The sequence below is a fragment of the Taurulus bubalis genome (genome assembly GCF_910589615.1).
Source record: "Taurulus bubalis genome assembly, chromosome: 8".
In the NCBI taxonomy this organism is placed as follows: Eukaryota; Metazoa; Chordata; class Actinopteri; order Perciformes; family Cottidae; genus Taurulus; species Taurulus bubalis.
This window is the reverse complement of record NC_136596.1, coordinates 8,384,509-8,400,326: the sequence shown is the minus strand read 5'-3', so window position 1 is coordinate 8,400,326 and position 15,818 is coordinate 8,384,509. Positions and strand designations below refer to the sequence as shown.

At 41.4% G+C, this 15,818-nt stretch overlaps 1 protein-coding gene across 1 annotated transcript; it reads right to left on the bottom strand.

The window, feature by feature from the left end:
• Positions 1 to 77: 77 nt before the first annotated feature.
• Positions 78 to 14,783, bottom strand: LOC306740205 (nipped-B-like protein A; the record flags this gene model as incomplete). Its single annotated transcript, XM_079222309.1, is given in 34 exon segments — positions 78 to 484; positions 818 to 898; positions 900 to 959; positions 1,696 to 1,870; positions 1,995 to 2,227; positions 2,367 to 2,513; positions 2,915 to 3,115; positions 3,574 to 3,681; positions 3,954 to 4,144; positions 4,299 to 4,472; positions 4,690 to 4,780; positions 4,928 to 5,082; positions 5,604 to 5,697; positions 5,825 to 5,968; positions 6,154 to 6,284; positions 6,444 to 6,540; positions 6,622 to 6,675; positions 6,862 to 6,960; positions 7,161 to 7,295; positions 7,801 to 7,947; positions 8,167 to 8,265; positions 8,464 to 8,730; positions 9,064 to 9,150; positions 9,247 to 9,390; positions 9,786 to 9,918; positions 10,364 to 10,446; positions 10,568 to 10,676; positions 10,844 to 10,944; positions 11,073 to 11,153; positions 11,267 to 11,418; positions 11,850 to 12,063; positions 12,320 to 12,406; positions 12,500 to 12,604; positions 14,700 to 14,783. Coding segments are annotated over 34 exon segments (4,392 nt in total). The 3' UTR covers positions 78 to 355.
• Positions 14,784 to 15,818: the final 1,035 nt, after the last annotated feature.

The window sequence follows — 15,818 nt, the reverse complement described above, 5'->3', positions numbered from 1 at the left end:
AATATCAAAAACTGAAAAGTGTTGACAAAAATGACACAAAAAACATTAAATAGCAGAAATGAAAAGGACATGCGTTAAGGCTTCAAAACCTCCATCTTGATGCAACCGCCAGATATTTTGTATTTAAATGCATCTGTATTGGCAAAAAACACCCCGCTGAATAATGTATACAGAGAAAACTGACAGTGACATTTTTGTTATTCTATGGTTCCAAGTCATATGATACACTTCCACAACTTGTTCAGAACTAACAAAGTAAGTTACATGTTTTCAAGATGGATAAAACTATAAACAAGAAATGACAGGGAGAACTCCCCCACACGTCCATCGTCTCTGAAAGACCTCCATCCTCCCTTTACAGGCTGTCTGCTTTGGACGTGAAGCTCTTCAAAGTTTCCCTCAGCTTCTGCACAGCAGCTTCATCCTCTTCCACATCCTTAGAGCAGGCACGTTGCACTCGGCTGTGCAGATCGTCCAGGCACTTCTGTTGTACAAGAACCACAGGAGTCAATGGGGTATATTACACGCATTGATGTATTAGAACGATACAAACGCAGGTACAGATGCGGCATGATAATGGGTATCAGACCAATATGCATGGAAAGGGTTAAGATGTCGAGTCACTGATGGCTACAGTCACATCTAAACCACACTGACAGACTCACAATGTTCGTATATCAGACATGTGCTTGTGATGCTAGAACATTCACACACAATTTCAAATGGTATTTTATAAAATAGTGTGCGTTTCAATTTCTCTCACGCCTGCCGTCTTTTCGTCTCCATCACTATAATCGTCATCAGTCTCTGGCCCTACCTGATTGTGCGTACTGGGTCCTGACATGGGGCCGGAGCCTCCCAGTAGGGCGCTTATGGCTTTGTTTCTGTTGGCGCTGGTCGGACGCTTCTCCCTCCTCATCCTTCTCATCTGGGTCCAGATGTTCCATCAGAACCTTGAACTGTTTGGAGTGGAAAAGACAAGAAACTGACTTTGAGATGTGTCATTTCTTTCAAGCCACCAGAGGAAACGCTTGGGGACAGCGCAAGAAGTGAAGCGCCAAGGCAAGGTTATACACGTCGAGGTTGGACACTGCAACGGAAGATGCCAGCGTCCACTTCAGAAAAGACTAGCCACCACTTTGTTTTGTGGTACGCGTCTACACTCAGCATTACGGAAGTAGCTAGTAAGACCTGTGACCAAGAAATGATTTCAAAACAAAAGTTCCCTTCTGGTGAATGTGATCAGTAATTTCAAATTAATTAAGTCCGTCAGTCAGTCAATAATGAATAAATATAAAATAAATAAAACATATATTAATTAAATAAAAGGACTGGAGATTAAAGAAATTAAAGCAGCCAATTTAAATGTGAATTAGGTCATGGCTAGAGAAAGGTGTCCACCATGAGGCAGAGTAGAATAAGTAAAAGGCACAGCCCGAAACCCACTGCGAGCCTCGTTATAGGTCAAAACATCATTTAACATGGATACTGGACTTCCTTGAACACTTAACCTGATGTTTTCACATTTTACTGCGTACTGTTAACTTTCTTCAGATAGTGAAAAATGACTTTGTACCTAAATGCTGATGCAAGTAATTGGTGAGAAAACCCAAAAAAGCAGATTAACTGGCAATCGGTAATGTCGGCCTACATAACACATTGGCAATGAAAGTCTGATACAGCTTTATTACTTACATCTAGGTACTGTCTGACGATCCGCTTCTTGACATCCATTGACAACGTGGCGCGAGCCATGTTGTTGGCAATGAAGTCAACGGTTTGTCGTGGGTTGAAGTGAACGGTGTTTTTCCGGTTCACTGCCTTATCGTACACCTCGGCCAACTCTGTCGGGGAGTACTTCTGAATTTTACTGTGGAAGACAAAAAAAGAGTTAGAGGAGGTCATGGATTTCCCAAATTGGTTCAAGGTTGGAACTGGTCAAACTAATCCACCCTTAAAAATATTAATTTATTGTTTCATCATGTAGATCTCACCCGTCAGAGAATCCATATTGGTTCTTCAGATGCTGTTTGAGAACCAGGAGCAACAGGATGCCTTGAACCGCATTCGCAAAGTCCAAGAGACCGGTAGGATTTTCAGGGACGAGCCTCATTACTTTGTCCACGTCCTCTAGATCCAAATCGTCCAGATCAGATTCGGACTCTGATCTCCCGACAGGTTTTCTGGCCTTCTCCTTCTCCTCGCGCCTCGGCTCCTTTAGCAGAAGCTGGGCAGGAGAAATAAATAAAAATAAAAAAACTCCATATAAATACTTATATAACTATAAAGAATGAACATAAATCCATATTAAGATGCATTTCTATGACGCAGACACATGCAAGATACTTTTCAACATGCTATCCTACCTCTTTGAAGGTCTGCAACAAGTTGCTGCCAGAGACAGACAGGGTGATGTCTATGTGGTGCATGATGAAAAGAGGCTCCTCCTGGCTCTGGTATGGGAAATAGGCCATGTTGTCTGCTACAAACAGCAGCATGTTTACTTCCGTCTTCTGCAGAAAGAAAGAAAAGAGGGGAACAGCACGATGGAGTCAGTGCCTGACAAACTCACACTGAATGTTTGTTTATTTACAATTGAAATATTCATATTTGGCCAAAACAACCTACACTTCTGAAACTTGCAAGACGGTCAAAATAATTGGATTCAACATATTTCGACACAATAGTGTTCGTCTTTTCTCTTTATTTTCTTTGTTATTTTGTCTATATCCCCAAGAGTCATATTTGTCACGTGCACATTTTATTAAATTCTTGCCAAGACACATTGCTAGCAAATGCGTTTAGAAAAGAAGAAAAAAAAGTGAGACTTTCCCTTGGCATGTTGTTAATGAGGAAATACTACTTTACAATTAGCAATGCCAATATATGTCGAGACGAGTGCAGGTTTACTCACAGAACTGTCATCGAAGAGGTTCAGCAGCGAGATGAGGAAAGCCCTCCGGTGTTGCCGGTTCCCCCGGATTATAGAGAAGAGGTGGGAGCAGAGGGCCGTGTTGGTCTCGTCCTGTCGGAAACCTCTTATGATGGTCCTACGAGACGACTGGAAGGCCTGCTGAAAGTTGTATGACATCTTCATCCCAGCCACTGCCTCCATCTGTGAAAGAATATGTTGAAAGAGAAGTGTTACAAACTCAGCATTTCAGAGAACGGTGGAGACGGCTGCTGCCAAGACTATCTGTGCCAATAAAATAATAACACTGAAATCTGTGTTACAGTATTTATTCAGAACTACAAACGCTCCATCCACACTGTGAAAAGAGAAGAAAAAAATATTGTATATAGAATCTGGCTGTAATGCTTTTTACATGTGTGCGATCCAAGAGGTTTATCTGCAGGCCATTAATGGAGGAATAAAGTTCCACCACAGACCATTTCCTACAGTAAAGCAGCTATGGAACATGACTGTATCTGAAGTGATCGGTATTTTATATTGTCATGGATATATCTTTAGATCACTAACATTCTACCAACGGTGCTGAGATGTTGCTGAAGGGGAGAACTGAAAGGCGAAGTTGGAATTCCTTAACTAGCTGGCATAGAACACAAACTCACATGGATGAATCCTGTGTACTTCTTGTCAATCTCCACCAGCTGCGTGTCAGATTTTTTCCTCATGCTGGGCTCCGGGTCTGTTCCCATTGCAACGAGGTAGGGCACACACTGCACAGACGGGACATCAAACAACTTAAGTTGAAGTAAATAAGGGTTTAATTTTAATACAGCACATGAAATATGGATTTTTATTTGAATTTGTTATGATTTAAGGTGCTCTCGCACACACAAATAAAAATAATTGTTTAATATTATATAAAAATATTGCTTAAATCTATGAACCAAATTCTCAAATTCTCTCCATATGCATTATGAGAAAATGGATTTAATGATTTATCAATTCCTAGAGGTGGAGTGGTTCGACAGCTTTTGGCTCTTACCTGCACAGGATGGATGAGACCCTGGTTGAGTGTGAGCGCTATGACGTTGAGAGCAAAGTTCCGCACACTGGACTGGGTGTGAAAGAACGCCTCCAACACCTGCTTTAGATAAAGCTGCATGATGGAGCTGCTCATCCCTGAAGAGATGTCTCCCATGTCCTTCAGATCCTCCTGTTTGGACAGTTTCTTCCCTGCAAGGACACAAGATAGGATGAGTTGCGCCAACTTTTACAGGCAAAACATTGAAAGAAAATCATTTATTAGTCACTCTGTGTGACCTCAGAGGATGTAGCACTGGAGTGCTGAATCAAACATCTTTTAAAGTACAGCAACAGCTTCACTTACATTCTCTGTCGGCTTCCTGCATCCGTGTGTCTTCCTCCTGAAGGTACGTCTGGAGGTTTTTGAGGATCTGGATTTTGAGGTTGATTGAGGAGGCACGGTCAGCCAGGATGCCGTTGTACAAAGTCTTCACCTCAGGCATAAACATCTGGCTGGGATGCATGATCACAAGGAAGCCTGAGGGGAGAGAATGACAAACAGCAAAGACATGTGAGAACAAGTAAGCAATGCATCTCCATCTACCTCATCTCCACCTGCTGGGGAATGAAAATCTGGATTCGGACACACAACATTCTACGCTGTCAGTCTTTCTGAACACTAATATTTGCACACAATTAACATGGTGACCTTTACATGAGTCAAACCGAATAATATTTAAAAACGGTGTTCTTGCCTAAGCCGATGATGGCTTTGGTCTTGACGTCCTCGTCCTCATGTTTGGTGAAGTATACCAGCAGCTCGAGAACTTTCTCCTTGATAACAACCTGTACACAACACACAAAACACCAAGTTGTGAGATGGTGTACATTTCATTATTTCTAAATTTCCCAAACTCTAGTTTACTTGCAGCAGAGCCCAAAACTAATATTGCTTTCCACAGCTTAAATGTCAAAGTTGCAATGCAATCCTACCTGGTTTGCTACATTGAACTCCTCCATATCAAAATCAAAGTGCCGTGCCAGGGCACCCACAGTGAAGAGCGATCGCAGCAGGAAAGGCTTGTTTGCTACCAACGTCGTGCTGTTGGGATCCTCATGATGCTGAACCTTCAGCTTGTTAAGTGCTCCTGAAGAAAGAAATAATACATTTGAAGTTACTTAGATAATTGGTGTGTACTATTTCTTTCCGTTTTTTCTACAACAATGGTGGTCTACTCTTTTCTAAATTGATACATTGTTGAAATGCAAGTTATATTTTCTCATCTTGGAATGTGGTAAAAGCGACACTTCTAGTGCACACGTCGCACACGTCACTTTAACATGCCACATACACTTAACTTTAATACACTTAATACATACACTTAACTTTAACTTAAACACACACGTCACTTTAACATACACTTACATTAATGTTGTCTGTTGTCTGAGCACTTTATCCTTATCTTATTTAGACTTTTTGCACTGTTGTTGTCGTTGATTGTTGTTTGTCTCGTCTAATGTCTAATGTATGCACCTTCCGCCCAACTAAATTCCTCGTCTGTGCAAACATTCCTGGCAATAAACGGTTTCTGATTCAGACTTTTAGGCTCAACACGGCAGACTTCAAAACTGAGCACAGGAGATCAGAGTTGCTAACGGTATATCTCACCATAGAATCTGTTGAAGCAGGCCCAGACAAACTTATAGTTGTGCGTGACTTTGTTGACAACAGCTCCAAGACAGCTCACACAGTGCTGGACCACCTAGAGGAAAGGAAAGGAAGACATCATGTCATCTCTATGACAACACTGATTACATTTCACAGAGCAAACCTGGTTCTGCAATGTTGCATCTGATACTTTTTTCTAAAAACAAGCTACTGCCACGCACCGACATGCCACTTTTGATGATCAGCTTCATGAGGTCTTCTTTGATGGTGGCAAGGAAAGTTTCACTGGGGTGCTCCATCAGAGGAACCACGAGCTCCAAGATCTTTGCCACGTTGCAGATGACGATGACGTCGTAGTAGGCAGTCTGCAGGGGAAACAGCACAACAGTCACTACTGGGGAAGCTGTGATAGATAAGCAGCAACAATGACTAGATTGGGGATCCTTTATGCTCATTTTGCCACGCTGATATAAAGGATCCTTCATTTCACAATAAGCACGTTTTCTAAATAATTTAGCAATAACTAAATGATTAGGTATAGACAACTTACATTACACTTTGTGGTCAGGTAGGGTTGCATGGTCATGGCATGTTTTACCATGAGCTGGGCCCTGATCTTGCTGAATAAGTATAAGGTGATGATGGACGACACTAGCCGTGTTGAGTTCACACCTTTGGTGTCTACAGAGGAAAGAGGACATCAATTAATTCTACTTTAAAATTGTAATCCATCTTATTATAGAACATTGATTAACTCAACTGGCAGTATAGACGATGGTTTAAGTCAACTGCTGCATTACGGCACAGTTTAAGTTGGTGTAAAATAATCAAATTGCAAACCTGAAAGAGTTTGAATGTGTTCGACCAGATTGTCAACGAGCTGAACACAGGCCTTTCTGGCTGGCTTGTCCGTTGCATCCTCTTCAGCCTTGAGAAGCTAAAGCGAGAAAGACAATAGTCTTTTTTTTTTAACTTTGATGTATCCCCCAGCAAGTGAAGAAGAAAATCCAATACTTACATTCTGAAGAAGCTGCTCAAACCAGTTATAGCCGGTGTCTCGACACGCTGAAACCTGAAGAAGTGACGAGAGAATTAAAATGACTTCACCATCAGGCAACCAGAATGATGTGGTTGTAGGCGTCGGCCAACCAGTCACGTTGCTGTTTAAAACCATGCCATCGCCTCATCCTTTTATCCTATTAGACATTTGTGCAAAATTGTCAAAATTAGCATTCTAATTCTTGAGCATTAAACTCACCACATCAGTGATGTTGAGGATCTTTCTGGTCATGGTCTCTTTGTCTTGATTTGGAGTCGGAGTAAACCACAACTTCTGGAATGTCTCGTTCACCAGTTCCTATAAACAGCACACGTTCACGTGTCATTAGTTTTGATCTATACTTTGTACAAAACGTTCAATGGTTTTGGGGATGAATTTATTGGACCAGAGACGTTTATCTTAAAAGAGGCGTAATAAATAAAGAGAATACTAATGATGAAAGAATGGATCTCACAACAATTAAAATTGTGGAGGTAGGTAGAGCAGCTGATCCATACCTTGATACCTTCCTCATCATTGACCCTGCGGATCATCCTCACACACATCTCAGTAATCTTTGGAAAGGTTGGCTGCTCCAGACAGATGTCTCTGAGGATCCTGATCACCTGTTTTCTTACACTGATACCAGTGTCCTGTGCACCAAAACAAACATTTGCTTGGGGTGTGATCACACTTTTCTGACAATAGGTGGCAGTATAAGACCGTAATGAAGAGTGAACTTCCCGTGAACCCTCTTGAGCATTTCCATGACAACAATGTGTTCATCTCTCAGATGCAGAGCAAAGAAAGAGCACAAAGTGTGTGTGTTCTACTTCATTTCAATATTGATCGCTTATATTACCACGGCAAAGACAATGACCTTATTGTAATTATATCCATGCAAAAGCAAACTTGAAACATCTAAATGAGCCTTTATTTTAATAGCAAAACTGCCCTGCTATTTAAGAGCCCTGAACAGAACAAGCCTCCAGCCTGAGCCCGGCATTTAAATAGCACGACATACCATAACATTATTGTCAACAAGGCTCATCAATTAAAGAAGTTATCAGAAAAAAACATCATGTGTTCAGTTCATACTGGATGTAAGTCCTCACAACACAATAACGAGTCTCCAATGAGTCTGAATGGGCAACTTACCAGTATCCTCTCTATGAGCATGTCATAGTACTGCTCGGTGAGTTGGGGTCTGCTCAGCACCAATTTGCCCAGCAGCTTCACAGTTGCCTCTCTCACACTGGGAGAGTTGTCCATCAAACGGCCGTGGACACCACGCTGCATGTCGGACTGCAGAGAGAGAAGAGTGTGTCAGTATACAGCGAAAAGACAACAGGATAACTTGCATGCACAGAATAGCATAGGTACAATAAGCAAGTACATCTTAAAAGAGCAAAAATGTGACTAGAACAGAGACTAGGACAGCAAACATTGTGTGCAGTATGTAAAGCGTATGCACTATTTGGACATTAAAGAAAATTGTCTTTGGTGAACACAGCTGTAACATACCCTTGCCATTATGCTGGGGTCCACAGCCACAACCTCAGACAGACATTTCATGGCTTTGGTTCTTACAGCGATGGCATTTTCTCCAAGGACTCGCAAGATCTACAAAAGAAAGAAAGAAATACACCAGCCCGATTACAAAAACTGATCTTTTTCCTTTCAACATTTGACAAAACAGACAAACCAGTGAACCTTAATTACACTTGTACCCTACTGTGTGAGCGACTTATAGATTATTTTACGTCGCTGCTGTGATTCATTCAAAAGACAAAGATACTTAAAGTAATACTCAAATCTTACCTGTGTTAAATAAATATTAAAGCTCTGGGCGAACGGCCTCATGGAGGCCAAATGACGCACAATCAGACAGGAGTCCTCGTAATCAACAGTATCAGAGTTCATTCTGGGGAGATGGGCACGCTGCATAATGTCACCGGTGGTCTCCATCTCCTTGGCATGTTGTGGTCCGTCCGATGAGTCCTCACCATTGGAGTTCTGGTTCCTCATGGACTTCTCAGCTTCTGTTGCATCCCGAAACCATTGGGCAACGTAGAACTTTCTGGCAAACTAGAGGACATTAGAGGTCTCAGTATCAGAGTGAACGGATTAAAAAAAAAAAAAAAAGATTTATTTAGAGCAATTAGTCAGTGATAGAAAAAATCCATTAACACGTATGAGTGATACTATGATTCAGTTTTGTTATGTGAGCCTGGGGATATTTATTTGAGCAGGCCAACAATTACAATTTTTGGTTCATCAGTGTATTGGTTACATAAGGTGATTCTTTTATGTGGGCAAATAGCCCAGTTAATGGAAAACATTAAACGTCAATGTCATACATCTGATGTTCCAACAGTGTTTACAGTCACCACTTGCATAGCCAGTCTAATGTAAACCCACCACCAGTGAGGCATCAGTCTCAGCATTCTCCTCCAAGTAGTCCAGTAGGGCCTTCTGCAGCTGCTGGGTCTCGTCAGTACCTTGAGACTATATAACCAGAGACAGAGCACATATACATGTTCTGATTGTTCCATTTAACTTCAGGAGATAGTGAGGTCAGCAAATGTGAAGTTGTTCTTCTACCTCTTGCAGGATTCGATCAATTGATCTCTGGTCCATCTTGCTGGTGACGCCGTCCTTCCTCAAATGGGCGGCCACCGTGCCCAGGTAGCCCAGAGATGCTACTCTCAGAGCCATCTCTGTCTGCTTATTACTGAACTGGTGGACCTGATGGGAGCAGAGCATTTTGTATTTTATTTTATTTTTCTTTAACCTTAAAAGAAAAAAGAAAAAAAGTACCAATCTTATCACTGAATTAAAGATGAATAACTTTGTACTTTAATGCGTCCTTTTAAGTCATTAAATACCTCACTGCCACAAAGCAAAACGTAATTCGGCTGACATCCAAGGCTAGTGTTATAAAGAAAGTACAAAATGATTAATAAAATTAAAAGAAGATACATACAACAAGAGGATGTATTTTAAACACAATGAGTTGCAACCTCTTTAGTTTAAGCCTCAGTGTTAAAAGGAAGGTAAATCTGTCCCCTGCTATCAGTCTGGATCACTGCAGCAAAAATAGTTGCATTTCCAGTCGAAAGAAAGCGCTCTGTCATACTAACCAGTAGTCGACCAAGCAGACTGAGCAGCAGCTCTGCAGCAGGCCACTCTGGTTTGTTGACTGTCGAGAGCAGGTCCTGGACAAAGTTCTCAAACAATGGCCGGTAATCTTCTTCTGCCTGCTTGCTGCCACATCTTGAGGACGGGGAAAGAAGAGGAAACAGAAACAATTAATGGAGCAAAAATGATCAGAGGCAGAAAATAAAGCAACCCAAAATTGAAAACAGTAAATTGATGCGTGAGGCCTAAATAGCCGTACTATTGATGGACTAATTCCATCAAACATAAGGAAGTGTTTGAGACTTGGAGCAAGTAGGTCCCTGAATCGTTTGCATCTTGTGCAATAGCCAGCATGCACACCATAGGATGATGGTGGTTTGATATATATTTCTAGTGACTACAGAGGGCAGAACTAACGATGACAGTAATGCATGGGAAAGAGAAACGTTCTTGATTCTCAAGCCTTTTTCCTCGTGCATTACATTAGTCTTAATAAACACTTGTGATGACAGCTTTCGTACAGTGCAACTTTGCAACTATAAGCCTATTTGAAGGCTGTACAGACTGGAGTGGTAATTACTTTTTGAGGAAGACTGAGAGGAAGTGTTGTGCTGTTCTCATTGCCGTCTCATATGAGTTGGTGATCAACACAGCTTGATCCACCTAAATGAAAAAAAAGGACACAAAAGGACTTGTGAGGACTTCTGAATGTGTGTCTGTATTTGTATACATTGTACGTTAGCTTGCCTGTGTGGTAGTTTTGTGTGTCTGCTTGCAGTCCTACAGTGTCTCTGTCGTTGGTGAGATGGACCACACACTGGATCAGCTGCAGCACCAAAGCCGTCACCATTTGGATGTACAGCGGCTCTCCATCCTGGTCTGAGCTGTTCAGCCTGAGGACACAAGGGGCAAAGATACACGGTAAGTTACTATTATGGGTAAATAAAATCTTCGCCTCAGCGATTATTCTGCTACATTAATGGCCAGACAATAATAATTCGAGGCCTTATCCCGGCAAACATCTTGTGGGTGTAAATCAATGTATGGTTAAAAAAATGACCTGTAATTCCTGAGGGAGCGCTTGCTGGTGGGCAGACTGGCCAGAGAGGTAAAAATCTCTTCAAACATCAACTGTCGATGCTTTTCATAACGCGAGAACACCTGGAGACAGAAAATATGAAAGGTGGCGAGTCTCTTCCTTCACAGTTTTGTAGAGCAGTAAAAACCTGCACTTTAAGGGATGTACACCAAAAAAACTACAATTGAGTGTGTAGGAAAAACAAACTTACTGCTGTAATTAGTTTGATGGCACACAACTGCAGCTCACTGACATTCTCCACAAAGAACGGAGTGAATCCCAGAGAAGAAACCTGGAAATGAAAAAGAGAGAATGGCATAAATCATCATCTGGCTTGCAAAGAAATTGACTTCATAAACAGATGCCTGCAGTCCGATATTATTTTCAAGTGCTCTCAGTTTTTACCTGGAGGATGGTGGTGTCCGTAAGAAGCTCGATGTCTAGGAGCTCCGAGATGTTGCTGACAATGTCGCACACTTTGTTGTACAACATGACAATCACGTGCGGCTTGTGTGTGGAGCACTTTGCACGCTTTGCCTTGGAGCTTAACAGGCCACCTGGATGGACAAGAGAAACCCTTGAAAATCCTTTGCAAAGTGTTTTTGATCATGAAACCGGATTTTACATGCTAAACATTTTCCATTTCTGTTCATGAAAAAAATTAAAGTTGTTGTTTTACTTTGAACGACAGTCCAATATCATAATAGAGCGAACAGATGACATAGGTTTCTTAAATATAATTCAGGGAGTCATTCTGACTGCTTGAGATGAGTTGCTAGAGTTTAGTTACAGTTGTAATTTCCTCTCCAGGTCATAACGTTTGTGCTTAAGATATATAGTAGCAGTTCTTGGATAGTTTTATAAACAAAACTTATGGAAGGTTCTAACATATTAATCAGCCACATTCCAAAACTTTCACTCAGACCCCAGAGGCTCTGCCACATATACAATTTTTAATGAAACAAAGCATTCTTGTCTTCATCCTCACCTCCATAAGGGTCCACCCTGTAGACTGGGTCGTACAGTGGATACAGCGTGTTCTCAAGATGGAACTTGGTGTACTGTAGCACCCTCTGTATGACCTCTTCAATGTAGACAGCCTTCGGCATGTGCACCGAGGTCATGATATGAAGCGCTGTCAGACAGGCGTCTGCTGACTTTGTGACTCTCCAAAGTTTCTCCTCATCTTCAGTATCCTGGTCCTGAGGTTGGAAAGGAAAGCAATGTGAATGTGTTTTACAGAAATAAACTACTATCCAATGTTGTTGTTTTTTAATTCTTGCAAATAAATCTTTTGCAGCATTTTAACAATTCCTTTTAAATTTTTAAAAGGCGGTGGGCATTTTTCAACAGGAATAATGCATGTTTTGTTTTGGTACAGAATGTTACAGAATTATTATGTTAGTTAAACATCACTTTGAAGTATATTCAACACAGAGAGGGAGGGAGGGAGCTCACATGGCTCATCATGGTGGAGAGCCTGGACCCATCCTGGATGTTCTTTTTCATTATGTTCAGCAGTTTCACCAGCTTGTCTGATGGGATCTACAACAACAGAGACAGTTATTTAGACCTCCATCTGAAACAGCACCACATAACACTCAAACTCTCTTGATAGTGATATACTATACACAGTACCATGCTGGAGATGCCCATGGCCTTTATCTTGGCGGACTCGCTGACCAGTTTACTCAGCTGGTGTTTGCCAAGCAGAAATATTTGAGGGATTTCATCATCATCTGCCTCTGCTGGAAAACACAAAAACAAAGCGGTATAAAATACTGCAAGGTTTCTGCATTTACATTTTTAAAGAGACAGTCAGCCCTCATTGTTGAGTTAATTAATTATTATTATAATTTAGTCAAAATTACGTTACTTTGCCAAAAGAAAAAGAAAACAAAGGAAAAGAGGAAAAAAAAGACTGCATGTCCCAGAATGCATCACCAGTAGGCCAGTGCAAGCTGCTGATCACTAAATTGGAAACACCTTCAAAGGGAAGGTCTGAGGAGGACAGAAAAGGGCAATGGTTGTACAGAGTCCACAGGAAAGTGGGGGGAATGAGATGTGCAGGAGGGAACAGGAGAGAGGAAACTGTCATTTCAAGGCTACGATTTGGACACACTGGGCTGAACGGCATGCTATGGGAAATAGGGAAACACAACACGGGCAGATGCGACTATTGTGGGCAGGTAGAAACAATCAAACATGTTATTCTACACTGTCAAAGATATGTGAATGAAAGGAGACAGCTAGTTGGAGGCCTCGGCAAGGAGGGGGTACAGTTGGATACGGCGTGTGTGCTGCAAGGAAACTCCAGTGGGTGCTATAAAGCACTATCGCAGTATCTTAGAATAACAAGGATTATTGAGAGAATATGAGCCGTAGGGTATTTATTTTGGTTGTTTTGTTGGTTAGTTATGATTGGTTTTGTTGAAGCTACATATATATGTGTGTATATATTAGGGCTGCAACAATGAATCGATAAAAATCGATTATCAAAAGTGTTGGCAACGAATTTCATTATCAATTCGTTGTGTCGCGCGATTATTACGCCGGGCAATAAGTCGCGGAGAAGAAAAAAAAAAAGAGCGGAGCAGAGCAACTGGCCGGCCAGCGTTTCTGAGATTGGAGTGAGACACGAGAAAAGCTGAGGTTGTGACGTTCTCAAAAATAGAAGATCTTTGACGAGTCGAGTCTTGGCCAATCAGCGTCTTCATGTTCCTCAAACTTGTTTTTAATGGAAGCTAGTCGGCTTGCTATCGCGTTAGCTAACGTGTTGGGTTGTGTATTGTCGTTAAAGTTACGTTATGTTCCGTTACAGTTCAGTCTTGATTGTAAAAAAACGTAACGTGATGAAACATGCCGTCACCCCCCGGTCTGGTTCAGTTCACGCTTAATGAAGCAAATCACGTAGTTGGGCTTAGCCAACAACGTGATGTCGTGGTCATAAGAGACCCCGAATGAAAGAGTTTAAGGAAGAGGACGCTCTATATGGAGCAGTACAGCTTCCTACTGTCCCAGTATTTCATACATATTGATAAAGCAGGGTATGTAAATGCAGCCTCTGGAGGGATCAATTACAGTAAAAAGGGCTCACATTTGGCAGATGTAAAGCATAGATGTGTCTGTTTTTAGTGTTAGTCCATTTTGTTGTTTTAATTAACAGCTCAGGGATGTTCAAGGAGCAACCTGTTTGTGCACTTTCTGAAGATGTTTTGCACTGTCACTTCTGTTTTTGAATAAAGGGTTGGAAATGAACGCTTTTTTGATAAAAACATTTTTTTATCCGATTAATCGATTATTAAAATAATGGTTAGTTGCAGCCCTAGTATATATACATATGTGTTTTTGTTTTGTTATGTTGTGTTTGTTGTTGGTGGTTTTTGTTTTATGTAGTAGTGTTAATTGTTGACGGGGCAAGTTCTAGACATCTTGATCCACACTCCATACCAGTTGGTGGCGGTAATGCACCAAACGGTTGTTTGCCAACCGCCAATAAACCTCGAAGGGAAGGTCTGACCGCGAACATTTCAGCTGAGACGGAGAGGGAAGGAGTCAACCGATGGTACAGCCAAAGAAGCCACTGGTACTGTAGCTATTATTTATTTATTTTGTTGGCGAAAATTGTTTAGTTTATTTACATTCTGGTTGTATAACTTTTTGCTTTTTGTGTTCGAAGGTTTTCAACCTAGCCAACAATTGAGAAATGAGAAAAACAATAAAGATTGAGTTGGAAACTAGTTGTCCCGTGCATCCTTTGGATCACATGTACCAGGTCATTTCAAGTTGGGCCAGAGTTGACCAAAAAATACGTGGGAACATGACACTCATACGTACACATTGCAGTAAAGTCAGCCTCCTCCAGATCCTTCAGGATGTTGTCAATGCGATTAAGGTAAATCTTCAACGTGGACTGCTCCATTTTTCTGGCAACTGAGTGGGAGAGTGACAATCAAGACTTGTCAGGCAACAACACACAAACGATAGCAAAATAAGGCAACTCACCGATCCATAAATACATAACATTCCAACAACAATGGCGTTGTCTAAAACTAAATGCAGGTCAATAATATGAAACGACGTGTTCATGATGGGATTCGAACCTCTCCACACAGAACGGAAAAGATCATTTTGCGTGCATAACCCACTAGACTATAGAAAGATTCATGATTGAATTGATTTCTTAATATTATCGCTCTAAACTTTTATGCCAACATAGTTATAAATAGTATTTGTCCTTTATAGCTCATTTTAGTGTGGCTTATGAACTCACAATTATCGCTATCTCCTCTCTCAAACCCCACATTGTTGATTGACACTGAGGCATCTTATGAAGCAGTTTGGTGCCAAAACGTTCAAGCTGTCAAACCAATGAAACGCTTCGTGAAGCACTTGAAGCATTTAATACAAGCTCCGACACTTTGCGCCGACACACGGCGGTTCAGTAGACTGACACAAGCTACGGAGCTCTGGTATTGTTTGCCCATCTCTACAAAGCACTAACTTCGTAGAATCCTAAGTGAGCAAATCTAACTGATTCCAACTGGATAGTTAAACTGGCTGCGGTTTCAGAGATTGGAGCGGGACACGGAAAAAAACTGAGGTCGTGATCATCTTAGCAATAGAAGATTTTTGTCGAGTCTTGGCCAATCAGCGTTCAGATGTCTACAGCGGCTTCATTTCCCTCCCACCAGTTTTTTAATAGAAGCTAGTCAGCTAGCTAACACGTTAGCTAACGTTGTTGGAGAGACAGCGAGTGAGATTACTGGCAGCGGAGAGTCCGTGGCAGCGTGTGACGTCAGCCAGGAGATGTCATACAGAGAGAGGTGTGCATGTTCAGGTTTACTGGTGGAAACATTATTCAGTGACTAACAGTGACGTCTCCTCAAAGTAAAGTGGTATAACAGTATGACATAATATGGTCAAATAAAATAAAAAGGCTAGTACATTATACATA